Here is a 25,864-nt window from a genome sequence, read left to right as displayed (position 1 = left end):
ATACAGCTGACACCTGCATCTAATTGCCTCAGCGTGAGGCCCCAGGATCGGGGCACCGTACTAGTACTGCTGTTTGTGGGAACGCAACTCCCGCAGAGCAGTACTAGAACCGCGCATGTCGGAAAGAGGTTAAGACCTGCGACGGCCTCGATAGTCTGAAAAAAAAATAAAATAAACCAACCGTACACTCCCTGTCCGATGCAGTCCATTTAATAACGAGTGTCCCACGACGATCTCCCCTATAGAGCTGTCACATCAGGAGATGTGACAGCTCTATAGACCTTCAGTGACACACTGACAGGAAACAATGGCTCCTGCAGTGCATCACTGAAGAGGTAACTTTAGTTTATTGCTCTCACTTTATGGCACTGCTGCGTGAGAATTTTCCCACGCAGCTGTGCCACAAGTGACAGTATGAACTATACTGTAATCACAGCGGGAGAGGGATACAGTGCAAGAGCATACCTTCCGTCATTGTACCCCGGGGCCCCCGGAGAGCGGTCGCATTAGCTGATGTTACAGCTCTCCATGGGAGATCGTCGTGGGACAATCGTATTAATTGGATTACGGCGGACACAGGAAGTATATTGTTGGTTTATTATTTTAATTTTTTTTCAGGAGAGCAATGGCTTTGGGGATTAGGTGTAGATGGTGAGTATGAACTATATATGTACTGTATGTGTTGTTTTTTTTTTTTACATTCAACACTTATAGTCCCATCGGACGATGCCTACACACACACACAATAACACAGCCCCGGCAGACCCCCGGACAGCCCGCAGACCCCGCCGCACAGCCCCGGCAGATCCACGGACAGCCCGGCAGACCCCCGGACAGCCCGTAGACCCTTGGACAGCCCCATAGACGCCCCAGCAGACCTTCGCACAGCCCCGGCAGATCCCCGGACAGCTCGCAGACCCCCGGACAGCCCCGCAGACTCCCCGGACAGCCCCACAGACTCCCCGCAGACCCACGGACAGCCCGCCCGAGCTACAGACATGCAGACCCCGCCCGCACACAGACACACACACAGTCACCACCCACACTTCGCCCACACACTTTCCTCCTCCCGGGCCGCGTTTCTTGCACCCACAACCGCAGCAAAACTGCAGATATTTTTTAAATCTGCGGGTTTGCTGTGGGTTTGCTACAGATTGGCCTGACACAATGGAAGTCAATGGGTGCAGAAACGCTGTACTGTACACTGCATGGAAAACTACTGCGGATCCGCAGGGCCAAATCCGCAACGTGTGCACATACCCTAAAGCTCTGACTGTCATGTGATGGCCGGGGCAGGAGGGGGGCACGCATGTCATGACCGGGGCAGGAGTGGCGCTCTGGTCTGGTGCCTGCCATGTCATTACTATGGGCACAAGTGGCGCTCTGGTCTGGTGCATAGGATTCACAAAGGTTGTGTTTTCATATTGAGCATTTGGTGAGTTTTTGATGCTGCAGTTTTTTTGCACCCATTGGTATTTTTATTGCATTTTTGCTTTGGCTTTTGTCTCTTTTTCATGTGTCATGTTTTATATAAAGCTGCTTAGTTTCTCACACTTCTATGTATTTGGCTTTTACAAAACTACAACCCCTGGCAAAAAAAAAGCAGATCACAGAAATGGCACAAAACTAAAGTCATTTCAAATGACAACTGACAGCGGCATCAGGGAAGTTAAATGCCCACGATCAGTGCTAGCACCGATCGTGGGCATTGCTGGGGTGGTGTCATCTGTCACATACAGCTGACACCTGCACCTAATTGCCTCAGCGTGAGGCCCCAGGATCGGGGCACCGTACTAGTACTGCTGTTTGTGGGAACGCAACTCCCGCAGAGCAGTACTAGAACCGCGCATGTCGGAAAGGGGTTAAGACCTGCGACGGCCATTACGAGTGTTGTGTTATGCCATTTGGGCTCTGTAATGCCTCAGCTGTATTCCAAGAACTGGTAAATGACATCTTCCGAGACCTCCTCTACATTTGTGGCAGTGTACCTAGACGACATTATGGTATTCTTTCCTGATCTACCAACACACAGGAGGGACATTCACCAGGTTCTGCTAAGGTTAAGTATGAACCGTATGTATGCCAAATATAAAAAATGCATCTTCGCGCAGACCTCCCTTCTATTTCTTGGGTACAGTTTCTGAGACTGGCCTGAAGATGGATCATGAGAAGGTATACCCTGTCCCGAAGTGGCCCCGCCGACGGTCTCAATGCTATCCATCAGTTTCGCAGGTTCACAAATTACTATCACCAATTTATTTTGCATTTTTCCTTCTGGACTGCTCCTATTTCTGTTCTCACCCGAAAGCAGAAGACGCCTTTGTATCCATGAAGCAGGCTTTCTCTTCGGCTCCTGTGCTGCATCATCCAAACCATAACAAACAATTCTTTCTGGAGTTGGGTGCTTCTTCCTCAGTGGCCAGGGCTGTTCTTACTGAGAAGTCTTCATCCGGTCGCATGGTGACCTTCTGTAAGACCTTCTCTGCATTGAAATGCAATTACTCTATTGGCTATAGAGAACTGTTCGCAATCAAGCTGGGTCTGGAAGAGTAGCGATACTTGCTTGAAGGAGCGATACACCTTGTGGTTATATACACTGATTACAACAACCTTGCCTATCTGCAATCCGCACAGCAACTTAACCCTCAACAAGCCAGGTGGTCTTTGTTCTTTGCCCGCTTAAACTTCACGCTATTCTTCTGCATAAAATATGTGATGCTGCAGTAGCACTAATAATTTCTGTGCATGAGGTCTCTGAATAGATAATCTTACCCCAGCATTACAAATTTGAATAAGCGAGGCGGGGACAGGGAGACATTTTATTTTAATTGGATTGGATAACACAGATGCTACAACAAAGAAGGAATGGATCATACATGTAAATAGTAATTTACAATATGAACATGTTTATTATTATAGTATAGAAAAGTTAAAGACTTTTCACACACGGAGATTGAAGAGACTGATGAATCGCAGATGGCGGAGGTTGAGAGTTATAAAGAAAAGGCAGGAGAAAATACTGGATTTTTTTAGATATAAGGGAAGGGGTTGAAATACTCTTCTTCATATAGTAAATATATATGTAACTGTGAAATATTCAAAGGAATATTGCATTTAATTTCATTTTTAAATACACATTTCCCATATTCTAGGTATGATAATGGTTTCTCCCTTTGTGAGATACAGTTATATGAAAAAGTTTGGGCACCCCTATTAGGGTACTTCACACAGGACTTTTTTTGCTGTGTATTTTTGCTGCTTTTTTTATGCTAATATTCAGCTGTTTTTTTACAGTACCAGCAAAGCCTATGAGATTTCAGAAATCTCATGCACTCACATTGTTTTTTTGTTTGATCAGTATTTTCTACTTTGCTGCGTTTTTTGGACATAGGGCATGTCACTTCTTTCAGTGTTTTTGCTGCGTTTTTGCAGCGTTTTTTCACCCACTGACTTGAATGGGTGATGGAAAAAACGCTGCAAAAACGCATGTAGCATTATTTGCTGCATTTTTTGTGCAGAAAAATAATGGCCAGCAGGAAGTGATCTCACAGCCAAGAGCTTAGGGGTGTGGTTAGTAAAGTGTCCATAGTGACAGTGAGCTATTGTGAGGTGTCCTGGTAGTGGTGTATTGTGAGGGAGTTTCTGGTAGCGAGGTGTTAGCCATGTCTTGGTATAGGAGGATGAGCATTAATGTTTTGAGAAAAACATGATCACAGTGCCTGGGAACAGGGCAGAACGTAACTATTTTTCACAGGCGTTGGTACAAGTCACACTAATCACATACCAATGCCATGTATATGTCACATGTATACTTTAAATGTTGCAATTGATCATGGATAATTTTCAGCAGTAGTAGCTTCCTATATGGCCTTCTTAGTCGCAATGGACGCGTCCTTCTCAATCGCAATGGCTGTTCAGTCTCCATTTTCTACTCACAGTGGAATATGGGTGGTTCTACAGGAAGCAGTTTTTTTTTCTCTGGGGTCACTCAACTTTATTATCATGCACAAAGACAAAAAAAGCATGAAAAAACGCACCATAACGCATCTATAAGCAGCTAAAAATTAGCATAAAAAACGCAGCAAAAATACGCAGCAAAAAAGTCCTGTGTAAACTTACCCTTAATCTTAATGTTTTATAAAAAATTTTTTTTTTGCAACAGCTATTTCAGTGTCATATATCTAATAACTGTTGGACACAGTAATGTTTCTGCCTTGAAATGAGGTTTATTGTACTAACAGAAAATGTGCAATCTGCATTCAAACAAAATTTGACAGGTGCATAAGTATGGGCACCCTTATTTTCTTGTTTTAAATACTCCTACCTACTTTTTACTGACTTACTAAAGCACTTTTTTTGGTTTTGTAACCTCATTGAGCTTTGAACTTCATAGCCAGGTGTATGCAATCATGAGAAAAGCTATGTAAAGTGGCCACTTGCAAGTTGTTCTCCTGTTTGAATCTCCTCTGAAGAGTGGCATCATGGGCTCCTCAAAACAACTGTCAAATGATCTGAAAACAAAGATTATTCAACATAGTTGTTCAGGGGAAGGATACAAAATGCTGTCTCAGAGATTTAACCTGTCAATTTCCACTGTGAGGAACATAGTAAGGAAATGGAAGAACACAGGTACAGTTCTTGTTAAGGCCAGAAGTGGCAGGCCAAGAAAAACATCAGAAAGGCAGAGAAGAATGGCGAGATCAGTCAAGGACAATCCTCAGACCACCTCCAGAGAGCTGCAGCATCAACTTGCTGCAGATGGTGTCACTGTGCATCGGTCAACTATACAACGCACTTTGCACAACGAGAAGCTGTATGGGAGAGTGATGCGAAAGAAGCCGTTTCTGCAAGCACGCCACAAACAGAGTCGGCTGAGGTATGCAAAAGCACATTTGGAGAAGCCAATTTCTTTTTGGAAGAAGGTCCTGTGGACTGATGAAACCAAGATTGAGTTGTTTGGTCATACAAAAAGGCGTTATGCATGGCGGCCAAAAAACACAGCATTCCAAGAAAAACACTTGCTACCCACAGTAAAATTTGGTGGAGGTTCTATCATGCTTTGGGGCTGTGTGGCCAATGCCGGCACTGGGAATCATGTTAAAGTTGAGGGACGCATGAATTCCTCTCAGTATCAGCAGATTCTTGACAATAATGTTCATGAATCAGTGACAAAGTTGAAGTTACGCAGGGGATGGATCTTTCAGCAAGACAATGATCCAAAACACCGCTCCAAATCTACTCAGGCATTCATGCAGAGGAATAATTACACTGTTCTGGAATGGCCATCCCAGTCCCCAGACCTGAATATCACTGAACATCTGTGGGATCATTTGAAGAGGGCTGTCCATGCTCGGCCACCATCAAACTTAACTGAACTGGAATTGTTTTGTAAAGAGGAATGGTCAAAAATACCTTCATCCAGGATCCAGGAACTCATTAAAAGCTACAGGAAGCGACTAGAGGCTGTTATTTTTGCAAAAGGAGGATCTACTAAATATTAATGTCACTTTTCTGGTGAGGTGTCCATACTTATGCACCTGTCAAATTTTGTTTGAATGCAGATTGCACATTTTCTGTTAGTACAATAAACCTCATTTCAAAGCAGAAACATTACTGTGTCCAACAGTTATTAGATATATGAAACTGAAATAGCTGTTGCAAAAAAAAACAATTTTTAGAAAAAATTAAGCTTAAGATTAATAGAGGTGCCAAAATTTTTTCATATAACTGTATTTGATGTCTAGTAAAATTCCTTTTGTTGGTAAAATATTTCTCACATTCTGAACATGAAAAGAGCTTCTATCCTGTGTGTATTCTCTGATGAGTAACAAGATGTGATCTATCTGCAAAACATTTCTCACATTCTAAAAATGGAAATGGCTTCTATCTTGTGTGAGTTTGCTGATGTTTAACAAGAACTGATTTATTTGCAAAACATTCCCCACATTCTAAACATGAAAATGGCTTCTCTCCTGTGTGAATTCTCTGATGAGTAACAAGATGTGATTTGTCTGCAAAACATTTCTCACATTCTGAACATGGAAATGGCTTCTCTCCTGTGTGAATTCTCTGATGTTTAACAAGAACTGATTTATTTGCAAAACATTCCCCACATTCTAAACATGAAAATGGCTTCACTCCTGTGTGAATTCTCTGATGAGTAACGAGATGTGATCTGTCTGTGAAACATTTCTCACATTCTGAACATGGAAATGGCTTCTCTCCTGTGTGAGTTCGCTGATGTTTAACAAGAACTGATTTATTTGCAAAACATTTCTCACATTCTGAACATGGAAATGGCTTCTCTCCTGTGTGAGTTCGCTGATGTTTAACAAGAACTGATTTATTTGCAAAACATTTCTCACATTCTGAACATGAAAATGGCTTCTCTCCTGTGTGAGTTCTCTTATGTGTAACAAGATATGATCTGAATGCAAAACATTTCCCACATTCTGAACACGCAAATGGCTTCTCCCCTGTGTGAGATCTCTTAAGTGTAACACATTGTGATTTCTTTGCAAAACATTCCCCACCTTCTGAACACAAACATGGCTTCTCCCCTGTGTGAATTCTCTGATGTCTAATAAGATGTGATTTCTTGTTAAAATGTTTCCCACATTCTGAACATGAATACGACTTATTCCATGCATGAACACCTTTTTGTCCAGCAAGCTCTAATTTCGTTTTGAGGGAAAAACTTTTTTCATATTCTACACTTGAAAATGGCTTTGCGGTAAGAGCAGTTAGATTGTTTACTCCACTTTCGTGACTTTTATTTTTCTTAAAAGTATGTGAAGAATCAGATAGATATTTGCTGTGAAAGGTTGACTGTATTTCTGGAATAGTGGTATAGACATCAGTTATATCTTGAGTGATATCAAGGTCATCTGATTTAAAAATTGAAGATGTCACTTGTCCCTCTGATCTCTTGCTGCAGTCACCTGCCAAAAATAACAATTATTTTTTAATAAATTTGTCTGAATTATACTTTTATAACATTTCGAAAATAGCCCAAAAAACTGCAAGGTATGTAGCAAAATTAAATAATTTACCAAATCAAAAAGTTAAAAATGTAACCGCTTTATGACCGCCCATTGTACATAAACGTCGGCGTTAGCAGGACTCTGTGCAGCGCCGACTTTTAAGAACGATGGGTGGTCTAGCAGTGCTTAGGACCCTCAGGGTCCTGCAAGTGCTGTGATTCCTGTGCAGAGCCGTTGCTCTGCCAGTAGACATCATCAAGACTTGATTAGATTAGGTCCCAATGATGTTAACCCTTTGCCATCTTCTAGATGCCGCGATCGCAGCATTTAGAAGATAGCAGAGGGAGCCCCCTGCTATACTCACCTCTCCGAGGCCCCCCCTTGATGAGATCTGATCACATCATGGGGGCTCCCGCGTTGCCATGGCAGCTGGAAGTCACATGATGACCTCCAGCTATGGTGGCTTCTAAGGCTCAGCCTGCAGCTGAGTCTCAAGCAATCTGACTGTGTAAAACTCACAGGTCTCTTGCAATGCAATACATGTGTATTGCATTGTAAGAAACCTGTGATTAGACAAGTAAAAATTGATGTCCTATACAGGGACTAAGTAAAAAAGTCAAATAGATACATATATATATACAGTCATATGAAAAAGTTTGGGCACCCCTATTAATCTTAAGCTTAATGTTTTATAAAAATTGTTTTTTTTGCAACAGCTATTTCAGTTTCATATATCTAATAACTGTTGGACACAGTAATGTTTCTGCCTTGAAATGAGGTTTATTGTACTAACAGAAAATGTGCAATCTGCATTCAAACAAAATTTGACAGGTGCATAAGTATGGGCACCCTTATCATTTTCTTGTTTTAAATACTCCTACCTACTTTTTACTGACTTACTAAGGCACTTTTTTTGGTTTTGTTAACCTCATTGAGCTTTGAACTTCATAGCTAGGTATATGCAATCATGAGAAAAGCTACTTAAAGTGGTCACTTGCAAGTTGTTCTCCTGTTTGAATCTCCTCCGAAGAGTGGCATCATGGGCTCCTCAAAACAACTGTCAAATGATCTGAAAACAAAGATTATTCAACATAGTTGTTCAGGGGAAGGATACAAAAAGCTGTCTCAGAGGTTTAACCTGTCAATTTCCACTGTGAGGAACATAGTAAGGAAATGGAAGAACACAGGTACAGTTCTTGTTAAGGCCAGAAGTGGCAGGCCAAGAAAAATATCAGAAAGGCAGAGAAGAAGAATGGTGAGATCAGTCAAGGACAATCCTCAGACCACCTCCAGAGAGCTGCAGCATCAACTTGCTGCAGATGGTGTCACTGTGCATCGGTCAACTATACAACGCACTTTGCACAACGAGAAGCTGTATGGGAGAGTGATGCGAAAGAAGCCGTTTCTGCAAGCACGCCACAAACAGAGTCGGCTGAGGTATGCAAAAGCACATTTGGAGAAGCCAATTTCTTTTTGGAAGAAGGTCCTGTGGACTGATGAAACCAAGATTGAGTTGTTTGGTCATACAAAAAGGCGTTATGCATGGCGGCCAAAAAACACAGCATTCCAAAAAAAACACTTGCTACCCACAGTAAAATTTGGTGGAGGTTCTATCATGCTTTGGGGCTGTGTGGCCAATGCCGGCACTGGGAATCATGTTAAAGTTGAGGGACGCATGAATTCCTCTCAGTATCAGCAGATTCTTGACAATAATGTTCATGAATCAGTGACAAAGTTGAAGTTACGCAGGGGATGGATCTTTCAGCAAGACAATGATCCAAAACACCGCTCCAAATCTACTCAGGCATTCATGCAGAGGAATAATTACACTGTTGCACAAGGAGAAGCTGTATGGGAGAGTGATGCGAAAGAAGCCGTTTCTGCAAGCACGCCACAAACAGAGTCGGCTGAGGTATGCAAAAGCACATTTGGAGAAGCCAATTTATTTTTGGAAGAAGGTCCTGTGGACTCATGAAACCAAGATTGAGTTGTTTGGTAATACAAAAAGGCGTTATGCATGGCGGCAAAAAAACACAGTGCGTTGTATAGTTGACCGATGCACAGTGACACCATCTGCAGCAAGTTGATGCTGCAGCTCTCTGGAGATGGTCTGAGGATTGTCCTTGACTGATCTCACCATTCTTCTTCTCTGCCTTTCTGATGTTTTTCTTGGCCTGCCACTTCTGGCCTTAACAAGAACTGTACCTGTGTTCTTCCATTTCCTTACTATGTTCCTCACAGTGGAAATTCACAGGTTAAATCTCTGAGACAGCTTTTTGTATCCTTCCCCTGAACAACTATGTTGAATAATCTTTGTTTTCAGATCATTTGACAGTTGTTTTGAGGAGCCCATGATGCCACTCTTCAGAGGAGATTCAAACAGGAGAACAACTTGCAAGTGGCCACTTTAAGTAGCTTTTCTCATGATTGCATACAACTGGCTATGAAGTTCAAAGCTCAATGAGGATACAAAACCAAAAAAAGTGCTTTAGTAAGTCAGTAAAAAGTAGGTAGGAGTATTTAAAACAAGAAAATGATAAGGGTGCCCATTTTTCTGTTAGTACAATAAACCTCATTTCAAGGCAGAAACATTACTGTGTCCAACAGTTATTAGATATATGAAACTGAAATAGCTGTTGCAAAAAAAACAATTTTTATAAAACATTAAGCTTAAGATTAATAGGGGTGCCCAAACTTTTTCATATAACTGTATATATAACAAAAAAGTACACATATTTGGTCTCGCCGCATCCGGAACGAGCAAACCTATATAACGGTCACACTTGTTCACTCCTTCAGTGCACACCGTAAAAAGAAAAAAAAAACGGCCCATAAACCCTTGCTTTTTCATCCTGCCTCCAAACAGAAAGTAGAATAAAACGCGATCAAAATGTCATATCAAAATAAAAATGGTACTGCTGAAAACTTCATCTTGTCCCGCAAAAAACAAGCAGTCATACAGTTCCAACAGCGGAAAAATAAAAAAGTCATAGCTTTCAGAATAAAGCGATGCAAAAACAATTATTTTTTCTGTAAAATAGTTTTTATTGTGAAAAAGCGGCAAAACGTAAAAAAAATTAATGAACTGTAGTATTGCTGTAATCGTACTAACCCGAAGAATAAAGCGGCCTTATAAATTTTACAACACATGGAACGTCATTGAAATTTAAAAAAAAACCAATTCCTGAATTCTTGGTGTTTGATCATTCTGTCTCCCAAAAATCAGAAATGAAAGCGATCAAAAAATGTCATGTGCCCGAAAGGGTACCAATAAAAATGTCAGCTCATCCCGCAAAAAACAAGCTGCCACATGACTGTCGGCAGAAATATGAAAAATGTATAGCTCTCAAAATTTGGTGATGCAAAAACTTGTTTTTGCAATAAAAAGCGTCTTTTAGTATGTGACTCAGCCAAGCATTAAAACTCGCTATAAATCTGGTCTCGCTGTAATCGCACTGATCCGAAGAATAAAGTCGCCTAATCACTTATACTACATGACGAACGGCGTAAAATAAATAAATAAAACCAATTCTTCACATGCTGTTGATTTTTTGCATTCTGCCTCCCAAAGATCGCAGTAAGGCTTGGCGCACATTTATCCTGTGCTCTCTGCTTACACCGGGGTTTCCGTGTAAATCTCTGAAATACGTGATTCAGACGGAACCCTCGGCAGAAGATTCCCCATAATGAGGCAGATGGAGGCACTGTGGACGCCATAAGACCTGTGATCCGGCGGTGTCTGTCTTTTTAGTCATACATAAAAGCGCAGTCAGCCAGTTTTGTGCACAACTGAAGGACACCGCTGAACAGAGGCCAGACGGAGTCCAGAGTAACTCTGCTGCCTCATTATAGTGAATGGATCGGGGGTTTCATCTGTCACGTCACTCAAAGATTTAGATAGAAACCCCAAAGTAAGTGCTCAGCCTAGAGCGCCAGATAAATGTGATCCCAAGAAAATGTTCCCAATAAAAGCTTCCACTCAATCCACAAAAAAGCAAGTCCTCACTCTGGTCCGTCATCTGTTAACGGAAATATAGTGGGTTTCCACATTACTTCTAGTACAAAGGCTCTGGAAAAGCATTATGGTTTCTTATCCCCCTAAAATAAATTCTGTGCTCCCAAATTCAAATGCCCCTCTCCCTTCTGAGCCCCACAGTGTACCTAAACCACATATATCATCCACATGTTTGGCATTTCTGTAGTGATGAGAGCCTGCCTAATTTATTGGTGCACGTATCCAGAAGCACGAGCTAGGTATAACGTATTGGTGACTGCAACGTACTGGTCACTACAGTGTACTGGTTCATTTTTCACTCCGCAACATCCACTGCTGCCTGTTTCTGGAAAACACCCATGGAGTCAAAATCATCACTTCACTTGTAGATAAATTCCTAAAGGGGTATAATTTCCAAACTGGGGTCACTTGAGGGGGGATTCTGCTTTTATGGCATTTAGGAGTTCTTTATATAGAGTCTGGAAACTATTCTATAATAATTTGTTCTCCAAGAGTCAAACAGCGCTCCGTCCCTTTAGAGTCTTGCTGTGTGGCTAAGCAGTACTGTACGGCCACATATAGGGTATTGCCAAGTTCAGCAGAAATTGTGTAACACATTTTGAACCACTTTTACCCATTTCCAAGTGTGAGAATGTAAAATCTGGGGCTAAAACAATATTTTTGCGGTAAAAATGTAATCATTTTTTCTTCACTACCCAATGGTATCAAATTCTGTGACACACTTGTGGTGTCAATATGATCACTGCACATCTAGATGAACTCATTGAGATGTGTAGATTGTAAAATGGGGTCACTTATGGGGGTTTCTGCTGTTCTGGCACCTCAGGGGCTCTGTCAATGTGACATGGCCCCCTCAAACCAATACAGCAAAACGCGCCTTCCCTTTCATGCCCTGCCGTGCTCCTAGACAGTAGTTTTTCACCACATACTGGGTATTGGCATACTCAGGAGAAATTGCACAACAAACTTTGGCATCCATTTTTTCTTGCTACCCTTGTGAAAGTAAAAAAGTGGGGGCTAAAACAGTAATTAGTTCTTACCGGTAATTGTATTTCCAGGAATCCACCTGACAGCACCATTGGAGGACGTCCTTCTTACCCTCAGTGGGACAGAACAAGCGGTTAAAAGGACCCTCCCCACTCCAACCACCAGTGATTTTCTAAGTACCACATCTGGATGGATGCAAAAAGAGAGTTTATTATCAATTATACACCAATGTTACATCACATTAGTCAGTAGTATAAGCTTGCAGTGGGAGGGAACTAGTAGTGCTGTCAGGTGGATTCCTGGAAATACAATTACCGGTAAGAACTAATTACCGTTTTCCGGTCCACCACCTGACAGCACCATTGGAGAAATACCAAAGGATGTTTAACTAGGGTGGGACTATTGCATGTAATACTTTTCTACCAAAAGCTAACTGGTCTGATACGACATCTAATTTATAGTGTCTAGCAAAGGTAGAAAGACTAGTCCAAGTCGCCGCCCTACAGATCTGCTCAGCTGAGGCTCCCCCCTTCTCTGCCCATGATGTAGAGATAGCTCGTGTTGAATGGGCCCTAAGAGTATCCGGGGGATCTTTCCCTTGGTCTGTATATGTTAGGCTAATCATGTTTTTAATCCACCTAGCAATGGTTGATTTTGCTGCTTTACAACCCCTATTTGGACCACCGTACTGAATAAACAAGTTAGTGTCCTGTCTCCAACTTTCCGTCGCCCCCAGGTATTTTAGCACAGTCTCCCTAACGTCAAGGTTATGGTAGACCCCTTCTTTAGCGTTTCTAGGGTGTTGGCAGAATGAAGGAAGGATTACCTCCTGATTTATATTGGTAGAGGATACTACCTTGGGGAGGAAAGCTGGGTTAAGTTTAAAGACTATTCTGTCGTCAAAGACCTGAAGATATGGGTTCTGGATGGAAAGAGCCTGCATCTCCCCCAGCCTTTTAGCTGACGTGATGGCAATTAGGAAGGCAGTCTTAAAGGAGAGATTGGCTATGTTCATATCTTCTGACAACAAGTACGGGGTTTTACACAAAGTGTTAAGAACCAGGTTTAGGTCCCAAGGAGGAGTTGATTTCCTCACAAGTGGTCTTATTCTCTGCGTGGCCCTGGAAAATCTTGCTATCCAGGGATGTGAGGCTAGCGATGTATCAAAAAAGACACTAAATGCTGCAATCTGTACTTCTAGAGTACTAGGCCGAAGGCCCTTGTCAAATCCGAGTTGCAGGAAATCGAGGATTCTGGGAATGTCTGGTTTTGAAGTATCCACAGGACCACCTCCCAAAAAGGAACAATACCGCTTCCAGATTTTGTTGTAAATCGCCGAAGTCACCGGCTTTCTGCTTGCCTGGAGTGTGATAATGACATCTTCTGACAGGCCTCTGGATCTTAAGGTTTGCCGTTCAGGATCCAAGCAGATAAGTGAAGAGAGTCTGGATTTTTGTGGAACACCGGACCCTGAAGTAGAAGGTCCTGTCTGTTCAGAAATAAGACTGTTTTTTCTGTTGACATTCTGGATAGCAGAGAAAACCAGCTTCTTTTTGGCCAAAAAGGAACCACCAGGATTATGGTTGCTCCTTCTTCTCGTATCTTCATGAGTGTCTTCGGTATCAGAGGAAGAGGCGGAAATGCGTACAGGAGACCTTCTCCCCAGTAGTGAGACAAGGCGTCTACTGCGGTGGCTCCGTCGAAAGGATTGAGCGAAAAAAATGCTCTGGTCTTTGTGTTTGACCTGGTGGCAAAGAGGTCCACCTGAGGTGTTCCCCACTTTTGGCACAGACTGCAGAATACTTCTGGGTTTAGTTCCCATTCTCCAGGATGTAGAGACGTTCTGCTCAGGAAATCTGCTACCTGATTCTTGGCGCCTTCCACGTGAACTGCAGAGATGGATCTGACAGATTTTTCTGCCCACCTGAAAATCTGGTCTGCTAAGTGTTGCAGTGGTGGATGCTTCGGTGTCCTTGGTGTCTCAGGAACGCCACTGCTGTGACATTGTCGGACAGTATCCTTACGTGTTTGTTCCAGACCAGTGACTGGGCCTGGTACAGCACCTTCCAGATTGCATACAGCTCCCTGAAATTTGAAGATCTTGCGGCAATCTGAGGAGTCCATTCTCCCTGATAGTATGTTCTTCCTATGTGACCGCCCCATCCGTATTGACTGGCGTCTGTGGTAACCGTAACACAGGGATCGAGTATCCAAGGAACTCCCTTCCTCAGGTTTTCCAGTTTGGTCCACCAGGTTAGGGATTTCTTTACAGCTGGAGACACAACCATCTTCCTGTCTAGGGAACTCTGTTTCCTGTTCCAGGATCCCAGGACTTCTCTCTGTAACTTCCGCGAGTGGAATTGGCTCCATTTCACACAGGGTATGCAAGCTGTCATGAAGCCGAGTATCCTCATTGCCTCTCTTATGGAGGGGGTACTTCTTCTGAATTGATGAATGTGCCTGATCAAGGCCTTTTGTCTGTCTTCTGGTAAAAAAAGATGTTCTTAGATTGGAATCTAACATCACCCCCAAAAATTTTATTCTGGAATTTGGGACCAGGCAGGATTTCTTCCAGTTCACAATCCACCCCAGATCCTGTAGGATGGAAAGAGTGAAGTTGCAGTCTATTCTGAGGAGTTTCACTGATTTCGCCATTATCAGAAAGTCGTCCAGATATGGTACTATGGTCACATTCTGGTTTCTTAGATAGGCCACAACTTCTGACATCAGCTTGGTAAATATCCTGGGCGCCGAAGCAAGCCCGAAGGGGAGACATCTGAACTGGAAGTGATGTACTATCCCCTTGTTCATTATGGCGAACCTCAGGAATTTTTGGTAAGAAGCGTGTATCGGGACATGATAGTACGCATTGCTTAGGTCTAAGGTGCACATCACCATGTCCTTGTCTATAAGAGGCGTTGTGGATTTTATAGATTCCATCCTGAATCTTTTGTACCGGACCCATCTGTTTAGTGGTTTTAAATTTATGATCGTCCGGGAGTCCCCAGACGGTTTCTTTATTGAAAACAAATGGGAATAATGGCCTTTGCCTCTTTCTGGGATGGGGACTGGAATAATCGCCTTTAATAACAACTCCTGGATGTTTGTCCACATGAAGGAGTCTGAGAGCGGACATGGTCGGGTTATCACAAATCTTTCTGGGGGACTGCTGGAGAACTCTAGTTTGTATCCCTGAGCAATCACCTGCAGAATCCAAGGATTCTGGGATACTTTCTGCCAAGCCCCTAGAAATTTTTGTAACCGACCACCCACCTTGATGTTATTTATTAGGTTTTGTTGCACCTGCACTTGGGAAGATGGAATCTCTACCCTTTCCACCCTTGGGATAAGACCACCTCCCAGTCTTCCCTTTCCCCCTGTAGTCTGTCCTCTGACTAGGTCGGGCTCTACGAAAGGGCTGGTACTTTTTTTTATTTTCCTCAGGGAACCCCTTCTTTTTATCTGAGGCTTTTTCTAGGATGTCGTCTAGAATAGGCCCAAATACTTTATTTCCTGAGAATGGGATTCCGCACAATTTATTTTTTGACTGAAGATCACCTGACCAGGTTTTTAGCCATATGGCTCTTCTGGCCGCGTTAGACAAAGACTCGCTTCTAGCCGCGAAGCATACAGACTCCGCCGAAGCGTCCGCCATAAAGCCCGTTGCTAGTTTAAGCAACGGCAGGGATTTAAGGATAACATCTCTGGAAGTCTTGGCTTTAAGATGATCCTCCAAATCGTTAATCCATAAATGCATTTACCGGGCTACCGATGTTGCGGATATATTGGCCCGTATTATTGCTGCGGAGGATTCCCAAGTTCTCCTTAGCAAACTGTCCGCTTTACGATCCATAGGATCCTTTAATGCGGAGGAGTCTTCAAATGGGATTGAGGTCTTCTTCGCTACTTTAGCTAGCGGGACATCAATCTTGGGGACTTCATCCCACACTTTAATGTCCTCTGGATTGTAGGGCAGACGAAGTTTAAAATCTCTGGGTATCACTAGTCTCTTCTCCGCTTCCTACCATTCTTCCAGGATCATGGAACGGATGTGGTTGTTGACGGGAAACTTTTGTCACTTGGGCATGTAATCCACCGAACATCTCATCCTGGATTGAGGTTTCCTCTGGCGTGTCCTGTAGCTGCATGGTGTTACGTACAGCATAAAGAAGTTCCTCTGTGTCTGCCGCCGAGAAGAGATATCTATTCCCTCTGCTCAACAACCCGTTCCTGGTCAGAATCTTCCGAAATCTCTCCCTCGGAAGAGGGGCTAGACTCCCTTGGTCTCTTCCGTGAAGTCTGTGGTTCTGACTGAGTTGCCTGGGGAAGATTCAAGCTTGAGATAGAAGCCTGAACCTCCTGCCGAATCATTATCCTCATACTGGATAGTAGCGCCGTTCGCTCATCACCCACAATTTTGGATGTGCACGATTTGCACAATGGTTTCTGCCAATTTTCTGGAAACTTAGTGGCACATATTGGGCATTTATTTTTCCCAGATTTTTTCCTTTCGGCTGTGGGAATGGGAGGCTCTGCCTAGAATAGAGATACATGTGGGGTACTTAGGTAGGGAAGCAGGGGGAGGGGTGAGCTTTGTGGTATGGCTTTTACATAGCCCACTCACGTGCCCCTGAAGCTGGTCAGTCCCCTCAGGTCTGGCAGTCTCCTCCATAGTAAGATAACCTTAAACGTATAGCCGAGTGCTCCTTTGTCAGGATGGCCGGCGGCATACAGACCCCCTTAGTGAGTTTATATAGGTTTTACCTGGTCGATCCTGCCCTCCTTACCGCCACTGCGGTGACCGCGCTGTGCCCCTCACCGAGGCCGGAGCTGCTGCCGGCGCCATCTTCCATGCTGGCCGCGACCGGAAGTGACGCGGCCGTCGAGGCCGGAAGTGACGCGCCCGCTGGACCCGGAAGCGGTCGCCTGGAAGCGGTCGCTGGAGAAGCTGCGGCCGCATGCTGGAACCGGCTGCCTGCTGGAAGCGGCCGCCGCACTCACCCCCCCGGCAGACAGGCGCACGGACCGAGAGCCCCCAATGAGGAGGAAGCGGACCCGACCCCAGGAGCAGCGCTACACTGGGGAGGCTGAGGGTCCCCCCATAGCAGGTATCAGCCGCAGATATCTTGCGGCGAGGAAGGGAAAGGCTGGGCCCCCCGATCCCCACCATCTGCACAGCACCGTCGGAGGACACGCTTGCCGTTCCTATCCGCAGTGGGACAGGAAAAAGGAGATTTTTGTTTACTTACCGTAAAATCTTTTTCTCCGAGCCAATCATTGGGGGACACAGACCGTGGGTGTTATGCTGCTTGCCACTAGGAGGACACTAAGTAATACAAAGAAAGTTAGCTCCTCCCCTGCAGTATACACCCTCCTGCTGGCCCTCAGCTAACCAGTTCGGTGTAAAAAGCAGTAGGAGATCAGTAACAACATATTAGCTTACAGCATGTCATATTATATATGAGAGTATAGCATATCGGATTATAAACAAACAAGCATAAGCCAATACCAGGGTGGGAGCTGTGTCCCCCAATGATTGGCTCGGAGAAAAAGATTTTACGGTAAGTAAACAAAAATCTCCTTTTCTCCTACGCCTCATTGGGGGACACAGACCGTGGGACGTACCAAAGCAGTCCCTGGGTGGGGACAACGTCAGATCAGGCCCTGTGTAACTGCTACGTACAAGTGCGCCACCGCGGCCTGCAGAGTCCGCCTGCCCAGAGTCACATCTGTGGAAGTCTGGGAATTATAATGCTTCAAGAATGCATACGGACTGGACGAATCCGCAAGCTTGCAGGCGTGTCTTGTTGACGCCTGGTGCCTATAACCCACGATAGACAGGGAGATAGGCTGTCATCTAACACGGAAGGACTCCTGGATGGTGAAGGAATACACCAGGCTAAATGGCCGATGGAGACGGCCAAACCCTTCCTGTAAACGTCAGGAAGCCTTCCTCTTACTGTTAGGAAACCCAAGATACAGTGTCCAACCTTCGGAAGGACGCCGTCCTCAAGACGTACCTACTCAGAGCACTCGCTTCGTCCGGAATATGGGGAACTCATTCCATTTTGTGGAGTGGTGCCAAAAGAGATGAGGGAAGAACTATGCCCTCATGACAGTAGTAATACAATACCACCTTGGTAACTAGGGACAGGGAAGGCTTGAGGACAACCTTGCCTTGAAGGGAATAAGAGAAAAAAATCTGAAAAGACCCGTTAGCCCGAAGACTCGTCAGGATGAGGATATCGCCGAGAGAAAAGGAAGCAACCTTCCCTAATAGAATAGATCCCAATGATCTAACGGTATGCAATAGGGAAGAACTACATGTGAAAAACATCCTGCGAGGTGGTCCCTACTTGCAGTTTTGTTGCAGAAAGACAGAAAGCTACCAGCTCCGCAAGCGAACTGACGTGGTCAGTGCGGATTTCCGAGGACCACTGGGGCCCTTTCTGCTTCTGAAAAGCTTTCGGAAGTGGAAACTGGTACCACGGAATAACCGGAGCATGCAGTGCGAAGGCTTCTGGATCTCGAGGCCGACCAACAAACTCCAGTACACAGGCGATCAGTCAGGACGCCATCCGAACTACAACTGTAGAGCTCCAGTGAAGGCGGGTCTGATGGAATACTTCCGGTGAAGTTCCCACTCACTTGAGGTGAAACCCTGATGGCTAAATATGTTCGCAGCCCAGAGTTCTCCTGGGATATGTACTGCCAAGATCACCGAGTGATAGATCTCGGCCCATGTGAGGTACTTTGGCCATGGTGCTTGAACGTGGATACTCGCTAGATGATTGACGTATGACACAGCCGTGGCGTTGTCAAATTGAATTCGGATGGGTTGACCCGCCATAAGGAGTGGACCTACTATAGGACTACCCTTGAGATCTCCAGAGCAATGATCGGGAGAAGAGGACTGGCATTGGAAGTTACCAGTAACCATGGAACCGGAAGAAAAAACTCCGGATGAAGAAGGAGCTCAGAGACTATCGTCTGAAAGGCTGCTTGACTTGCTGAAAACTAACGGAGCGAAGGAAACTGCTTCCATTGTCGTCTCCGTTTTTTTTTTTTTTTTTTTTTTTTGGAACCCTCCCAGCAAATCGAATGAAATGAGGGGATGAGTGAGCAAGAGCGCGAGCTCCCTGTTGAAAAACCATGACCTTGTCTGGAGGAAGATTTACCACCCTTCTGGAAGAATACTGGATCATCCTCAAAGAAGGATATCTGCTGGGCTGGAAATGAGGAGTTGTCTAAGTCTAGCCACCAGCCCAGGTGAGAGGGTATCGCAAGTGATATAGACCAGAGGTCCCCAACCGCCGGTCCGCGGACCAGGACCGGGCCGTTGGGGTTTTTCAGCCGGTCCGCGGCGCCCCTGTTCAGCGGTCACGTGGGACCGCTCATTAGAGAAATGAATAGGCGGCTCCACCTCCCATAGGGGCGGAGCCGCATAATTCATTTCTCTAATCAGCGGTGCCGGTGACCGCTGACAGAGGAAGAGGCTGCGGCACCGAAGACCAGCTGTCCGGGAGAAGGAGCGGGACGCCGGGAGCAGGTAAGTATTACATATTCACCTGTCCTCGTTCCACACGCCGGGCGCTGTCTCCATCTTCCCGGCGTCTCTCCGCACTGACTGCAGGCAGAGGGCGCGATGACGCATATAGTGTGCGCGCCGCCCTCTGCCTGATCAGTCAGTGCAGAGAGACGCCGGGAAGATGGCGCCGAGGAGCTGCAAGCAAGACAGGTGAGTATGTGTTTTATTATTTTATTGCAGCAGCAGCAGCACAGCTATGGGGCAATAATGGACGGTGCAGAGCACTATATGGCACAGCTATGGGGCAATAATGGACGGTGCAGAGCACTATATGGCACAGCTATGGGGCAATAATGGTGCAGAGCACTATATGGCACAGCTATGGGGCAATAATGGTGCAGAGCACTATATGGCACAGCTATGGGGCAATAATGGTGCAGAGCACTGTATGGCACAGCTATGGGGCAATAATGGTGCAGAGCACTATATGGCACAGCTATGGGGCAATAATGGTGCAGAGCACTATATGGCACAGCTATGGGGCAATTATGAACGGTGCAGAGCACTATATGGCACAGCTATGGGGCAATTATGAACGGTGCAGAGCACTATATGGCACAGCTATGGGACAATAATGGTGCAGAGCACTGTATGGCACAGCTATGGGGCAATAATGGACGGTGCAGAGCACTATATGGCACAGCTATGGGGCAATAATGGTGCAGAGCACTGTATGGCACAGCTATGGGGCAATAATGGTGCAGAGCACTATATGGCACAGCTATGGGACAATAATGGTGCAGAGCACTATATGGCACAGCTATGGGGCAATAATGGACGGTGCAGAGCACTATATGGCACAGCTATGGGGCAATAATGGTGCAGAGCACTGTATGGCACAGCTATGGGGCAATGGTGCAGAGCACTATATGGCACAGCTATGGGGCAATAATGGTGCAGAGCACTGTATGGCACAGCTATGGGGCAATGGTGCAGAGCACTATATGGCACAGCTATGGGGCAATAATGGTGCAGAGCACTATATGGCACAGCTATGGGGCAATAATGGTGCAGAGCACTGTATGGCACAGCTATGGGGCAATTATGAACGGTGCAGAGCACTATATGGCACAGCTATGGGGCAATTATGAACGGTGCAGAGCACTATATGGCACAGCTATGGGGCAATTATGAACGGTGCAGAGCACTGTATGGCACAGCTATGGGGCAATAATAAACGGTGCAGAGCACTGTATGGCACAGCTATGGGGCAATAATGGTGCAAAGCACCAGGGAAACAAGCATGGTGCTCCCACTCATTCTGAACCTATGGTAAGTTGAATCACATTCTCATTATAAATGTCATAATTATATGATAAGTATGCACTAAGCTCCATCCCTCCATAACCCCACCCCCATATGACCAAAGCCCCGCCCCTGCCCCACCCCCACCGGGCCATGGAAAACTGGTCTTGCTTAAAGCCGGTCCCTGGTGCAAAAAAGGTTGGGGACCTCTGATATAGACGACTTAGCGTAGTCCTGCAAGGGCGGGTAAACAGTCGGCCAAACAGGGTAGGACGGCCACACCTCTAGGTGCAAGATGACAGCCGCCATGACCCTTGCGAACACCCTGGGTGCGGTAGCAAGCCGAAGGACAAGGTCGTGACTTAAATGCTGTTCACGAATGGAAAAGCAAAGAAATTTTTGAAGAGGTTAGGCATCCCGAATGTCGATGGATGCCAGAAACTGCACCTTTTTTGTTGAAGTAATGGCTGAGCGGAGGAGACTCCATTCGAAGAAAAAGAACCTTGTGAAAAGATTGTTAGAAGTTTGAGGTCCGGGATCGGTCCTACTTCTCGTTCCCCTTTTTAGGAACCAAGATCCCTTAGATCTAGACTGTCCTGGACAGCCCTTTCACTGTTGGTCGGGGCTGCGGGAACGTACGATTCTTCGTTAGTCTCCCGCTCAAAAATATGATTGACCAGCTGAACTGTCTTCAGGAAAGGGATACTGGTGTGAATCAAAGTAGTTAAGGACTCCAGCAGGAGACCGTTGCTCTAGCAATCCATGCGGCGGATAGGGAGGTTAAAGGGCTGGACCCGTAGCTGCCAAACGGAACAAACCAGATGTGCTATTTGACAGATCGTGGTATTTTTAATTGAGGACATATCGGGCAGGGATACTGGTAGGTAAACCACAGGGGATTGTACCCGGTTAATCTGCCGAGTGACAGAATGCGCCGCTGCTTCCAGCAGGTCATTGCAGAGTTAAAAATTAGGAGCCTCGATCCACCATCCTCTTAACAAGGAAGTGGAGAGGGAACATTCGCCTACTTGCATCTTCTGTTAAATAGTGGTGATGCAGAGGGGGTGCTCAGACGCCCGAAAAAAGGGTGCCTCTGTACATCCACAGAGTTCAGGTCTCCGGGTGGACAGGACAGGTTGTTTGGCGTTAGGCCTGGACCTTCGTGTGCCCGTCTGTTGATGGTGTGGGGAGACCGGCGCCCTTTAAAGTGCCTGTCGCCCTTAAAAATCAGACCAGGCATAGCGTCCCACGTAGAGGCTTCTGTCCAGTGAATCGCATATCCGGACTGGATGGCAAAAGCTCTACGAGGGAGTTTAGACTGAGGGAACTTGTTACACTGGGATAAACTGGGATCAGCGGCAGAGGGCTCCTCATTTATGACCAATTTCGGATTGGTCATGGTGCCCTCCAGACCAGGGAATACTGGTCGAGTGCCTTTAAGACCAGGGAATACTGGTCGTGTGCCTTTAAGACCAGGGAATACTGGTCGTGTGTCTTTAAGACCAGGGAAAACTGGTCATGTGCCTTTAAGACCAGGAATTACTGGTTGTGTGGCTTTAAGACCAGAGAATGCTGGTCGTGTGCCTTTAAGACCAGAGAACGCTGGTCGTGGGCCTTTAAGACCAGGGAATACTGGTCGTGTGCCTTTAAGACCAGGGAATACTGGTCGTGTGCCTTTAAGACCAGGGAATGCTGGACGTGTGCGTTTAAGACCCGGGGATACTTACTGGTCCCGTGTCTTTAAGACCCGGGAATTCTGGTCATGCGCCTTTAAGACCAGGGAATACTGGTCACTTGCCTTTAAGACCAGGGGATACTGGTCACGTGCCCTTAAGACCAGGGAATACTGGTCACATGCCTATAGACCAGGGAATACTGGTCACGTGCCTATAGACCAGGGAATACTGGTCACGTGCCTATAAGACCAGGGAATACTGGTCACGTGCCTTTAAGACCAGAGAATACTGGTCGTGCGACTTTAAGACCAGGAATACTGGTTATGCGGGTTTAGGTAAAATCTCGCAGCGAGCGAGAAGCGCCAATTCAGGGGGCGGAGCCACAGGCACGACGTGGGCAGAGCCTCGAGACTTCCATGAATAGGCCCCAGCCGGGGCGTAAATTTCTGCAGCCGGCGTCAGCGTAGAAGTTAGGGGTGGTCACCCGTTGCTCGAGAAAATTGAGCGCTTCCGCGTCAGGTGAAAAAACGCCAGGAAAAAAGGCTAAGCCGCCTTGAGGCGACACAGTGCGCTTCTGCGGTGCGGACTACACATCGGCCGAAGCCGGGAGCTAAATTTTTTAGCCGGCTGGAGCGTTACCTCAGGGAGGTGGCCACAGGGAAGCCTGAGACTGCCTGTGAATATCCCGCTGCAGAAGCCCATCGCTGGCAGGATCCACTTACCAACGGTGCGCGTCCCGGCATGGAGCCGCCGCGGATGTCGGGTATTGCAGCGTGGACGGTACAGGGATAGAGAGATAAACCTCAATCCATCATCCCTTTTGTTAGGGAGGTGGAGAGGAACCGTCCGCCTCCTTGTGCCATCCGCTTTCACAGTGGTGGGACAGTGGGGGCTGCCCGGACCATGGAGGGGGGCTTCTGTACATCCACGAAGTTCAGCCCATCGGGACCATGAAGGCATTTCAACTGCGGCCTAGTCCGGCTGCAAAAGCCGGGGACTAAATTTATGGAGCCTGCCTGTGGAGCGCGTCGGCGGGCCGCGCGCCGAATGATTGCCGCTGGCGTACCGGCCAGTGGCACCCCCAGGACCGCATTTTCCACGCAGTCAGCGTGAGGAAGAATGGCCCCCGAGATCTGCAGGGCGCCTCTCGTCCCAGACGAGAAGCGCCGATATAGGGGGCGGGGTTCTGGCCGTGGGAGGGATCTGCCCACTGCGGCCTACTCCAGCTGAAAAGCCGGGGACTAAATTTTCGGCCTGCCTGGCGATGCGCGGCGGCCGCAACGGAGCGACGCTTCCCCGACCGCCGGCGCCACTCTCCAGGGGCTCTGCCGCAAGGACCGCCGGCGCCTGCCCCATAGAGGCCACTGCGGCCTACTCCGGCTGAAGAAGCCGGGGGCTAAATTTATTTGGGCCTGCCGACGATGTGCGGCGGCGGCCGCGACGAGCGCCGCCGAGCACCACCGACCCCCGGTCGGCGGTGCCTCTCCCTGGGGACCCGGACCGCATCGCTGCCGCTAAGGGGGAGCAGGGGGGAGTCCCCTGAAGGTACTTACAGCCGCCATTGTCCCGGTTCTCACAGGTGTGTGGGCGCTTCTGTGAGGATGTGAACTCAATCCATGCACCCTGGATGGGGATGGAGAGGCCCCTGATGCATCACGCTGCTGTAGCAGAGGGGGGCTGCGGCACAACATCCCCTCCGGACTGCATTCTTCTCCAGATTACATTGCTGTAATGCAGGGTCCTGGAGGGGGTTGGGGGAAATCGGGACCAAAGAGGAACCGTTGCCCTGGCGCAAACTTTTCGTGCGCCATACGTCGCAGGAGAGGGACGGGGAGGTATACTCGCCGTGCTCGCCTGTTGTTGGTTCGGGGGAGAGCGGACCTTATGAAAAAAAGGACCCGTCGCCCCCTTCACTCCGTTAAATAAAAAATTAAAAATTTACATAAAATTAAAAAATCAAAAATTAAAATAAAGTTGGGGTCTGGGAAAAAAGACCCAAGTGCCTCCTACAGACACTAAGCAAGAACTGGTTAGCTGAGGGCCAGCAGGAGGGTGTATACTGCAGGGGAGGAGCTAACTTTCTTTGTATTACTTAGTGTCCTCCTAGTGGCAAGCAGCATAACACCCACGGTCTGTGTCCCCCAATGAGGCGTAGGAGAAAACACTGGTGGGTGGAGTGGGGAGGGTCCTTTTAACCGCTCCAATGGTGCTGTCAGGTGGTGGACTGGAAAATAGCATTTTTGTGTTAAAAATGTTTTTTTTTTATTTTTTTATTTTGACGGCTCAATATTATAACATTCTGTGAAGCCCCTGGAGGTTGAAGGTGCTCACCAGACATCTAGATAAATTCCTTGAGGGGTGTAGTTTCCAAAATGGGGTCACTTGTGGGGGGGTTTCAATGTTTAGGCACATCAGTGGCCAATTTTGCATTCCGAAAGTCAAATGGCGCTCTTTCCCTTCTGAGTCCTGCCGTGTGCCCAAACAGTAGATTTCCCTCACATATGGGGTATCTGCATGCTCTGGAGTAATCGCACAACAAACTGTATGGTGCAATTTCTCCTGTTACCTTTATGAAAATGCAAAATATGGAGCTAAAAAGATTTATTTTGGAAAAATTAATTTTTTTTTTATTTCCAAGGCTCTACGTTATAAACTTCTGTGAAGCACCTGTAAGTTCAAGGTGCTCAATACACATCTAGATATGTTCCCTAAGGGATCTAGTTTCCAAAATGGTGTCACTTGTTGGAGGTTTCCACTGTTTAGGCACATCAGGGGCTCTCCAAATACGACATGGCAACCGCTAATTATTCCAGCATATTTTATATTCAAAAAGTCAAATGGCGCTCCTTCCCTTCCAAGCTCTGCCGTGCTGCGCCCAAACAGTAGATTTCTCCCACATATAGGGTATCGGCATGCTCAGGAGTAATTGCAAAACAAAATGTATGGTCCATTTTCTCCTGTTACTCTTGCGAAAGTAAAAAAAAAATAGGTCTAAAGGAAAATTTTTGTGACAGAAAAGTAAGTGTTCATTTTTTCCTTACACATTCCATTCTTTCCTGTGAAGCACCTGAAGGATTAATAAACTTCTTAAATGTGGTTTTGAGTACCTTGAAGGGTGCTGTTTTTAGAATGATGTCATTTTGGGATATTTTCTCTTATATAGACCCCTCAATGTCACTTCAAATGTGAGCTGGTCCCTAAACAAAATGGTTTTGTAAAATTTGTTGAAAAAATGAAAAATCGCTGGTCAGACTAGTTCACTGGATCAACGTCCCATCACAGAATCTAGTACCCATAAACTGTAATACATTTTTGAGGAAAGGCATCCAGACCCTTCTTGAAATTTAGTAGTGAATCAACCATTAACCCC

General features: G+C 46.2%; 1 protein-coding gene across 1 annotated transcript in view; it reads right to left on the bottom strand.

The window, feature by feature from the left end:
- Positions 1-4,211: 4,211 nt before the first annotated feature.
- LOC143766168 (uncharacterized) overlaps positions 4,212-25,864 on the bottom strand; it is a 50,839-nt gene continuing 29,186 nt past the window's right edge. Inside the window, exon 6 of the mRNA XM_077253635.1 lies at positions 4,212-6,941. Coding sequence (XP_077109750.1) covers positions 5,884-6,941 — 1,058 coding nt within the window. The 3' untranslated portion in view covers positions 4,212-5,883. The remainder of the gene's footprint in view (positions 6,942-25,864) is intronic.

The sequence above is a fragment of the Ranitomeya variabilis genome, chromosome 4 (genome assembly GCF_051348905.1).
Source record: "Ranitomeya variabilis isolate aRanVar5 chromosome 4, aRanVar5.hap1, whole genome shotgun sequence".
Lineage (NCBI taxonomy): Eukaryota > Metazoa > Chordata > Amphibia > Anura > Dendrobatidae > Ranitomeya > Ranitomeya variabilis.
This window is presented reverse-complemented; position numbering and strand designations above follow the sequence as displayed.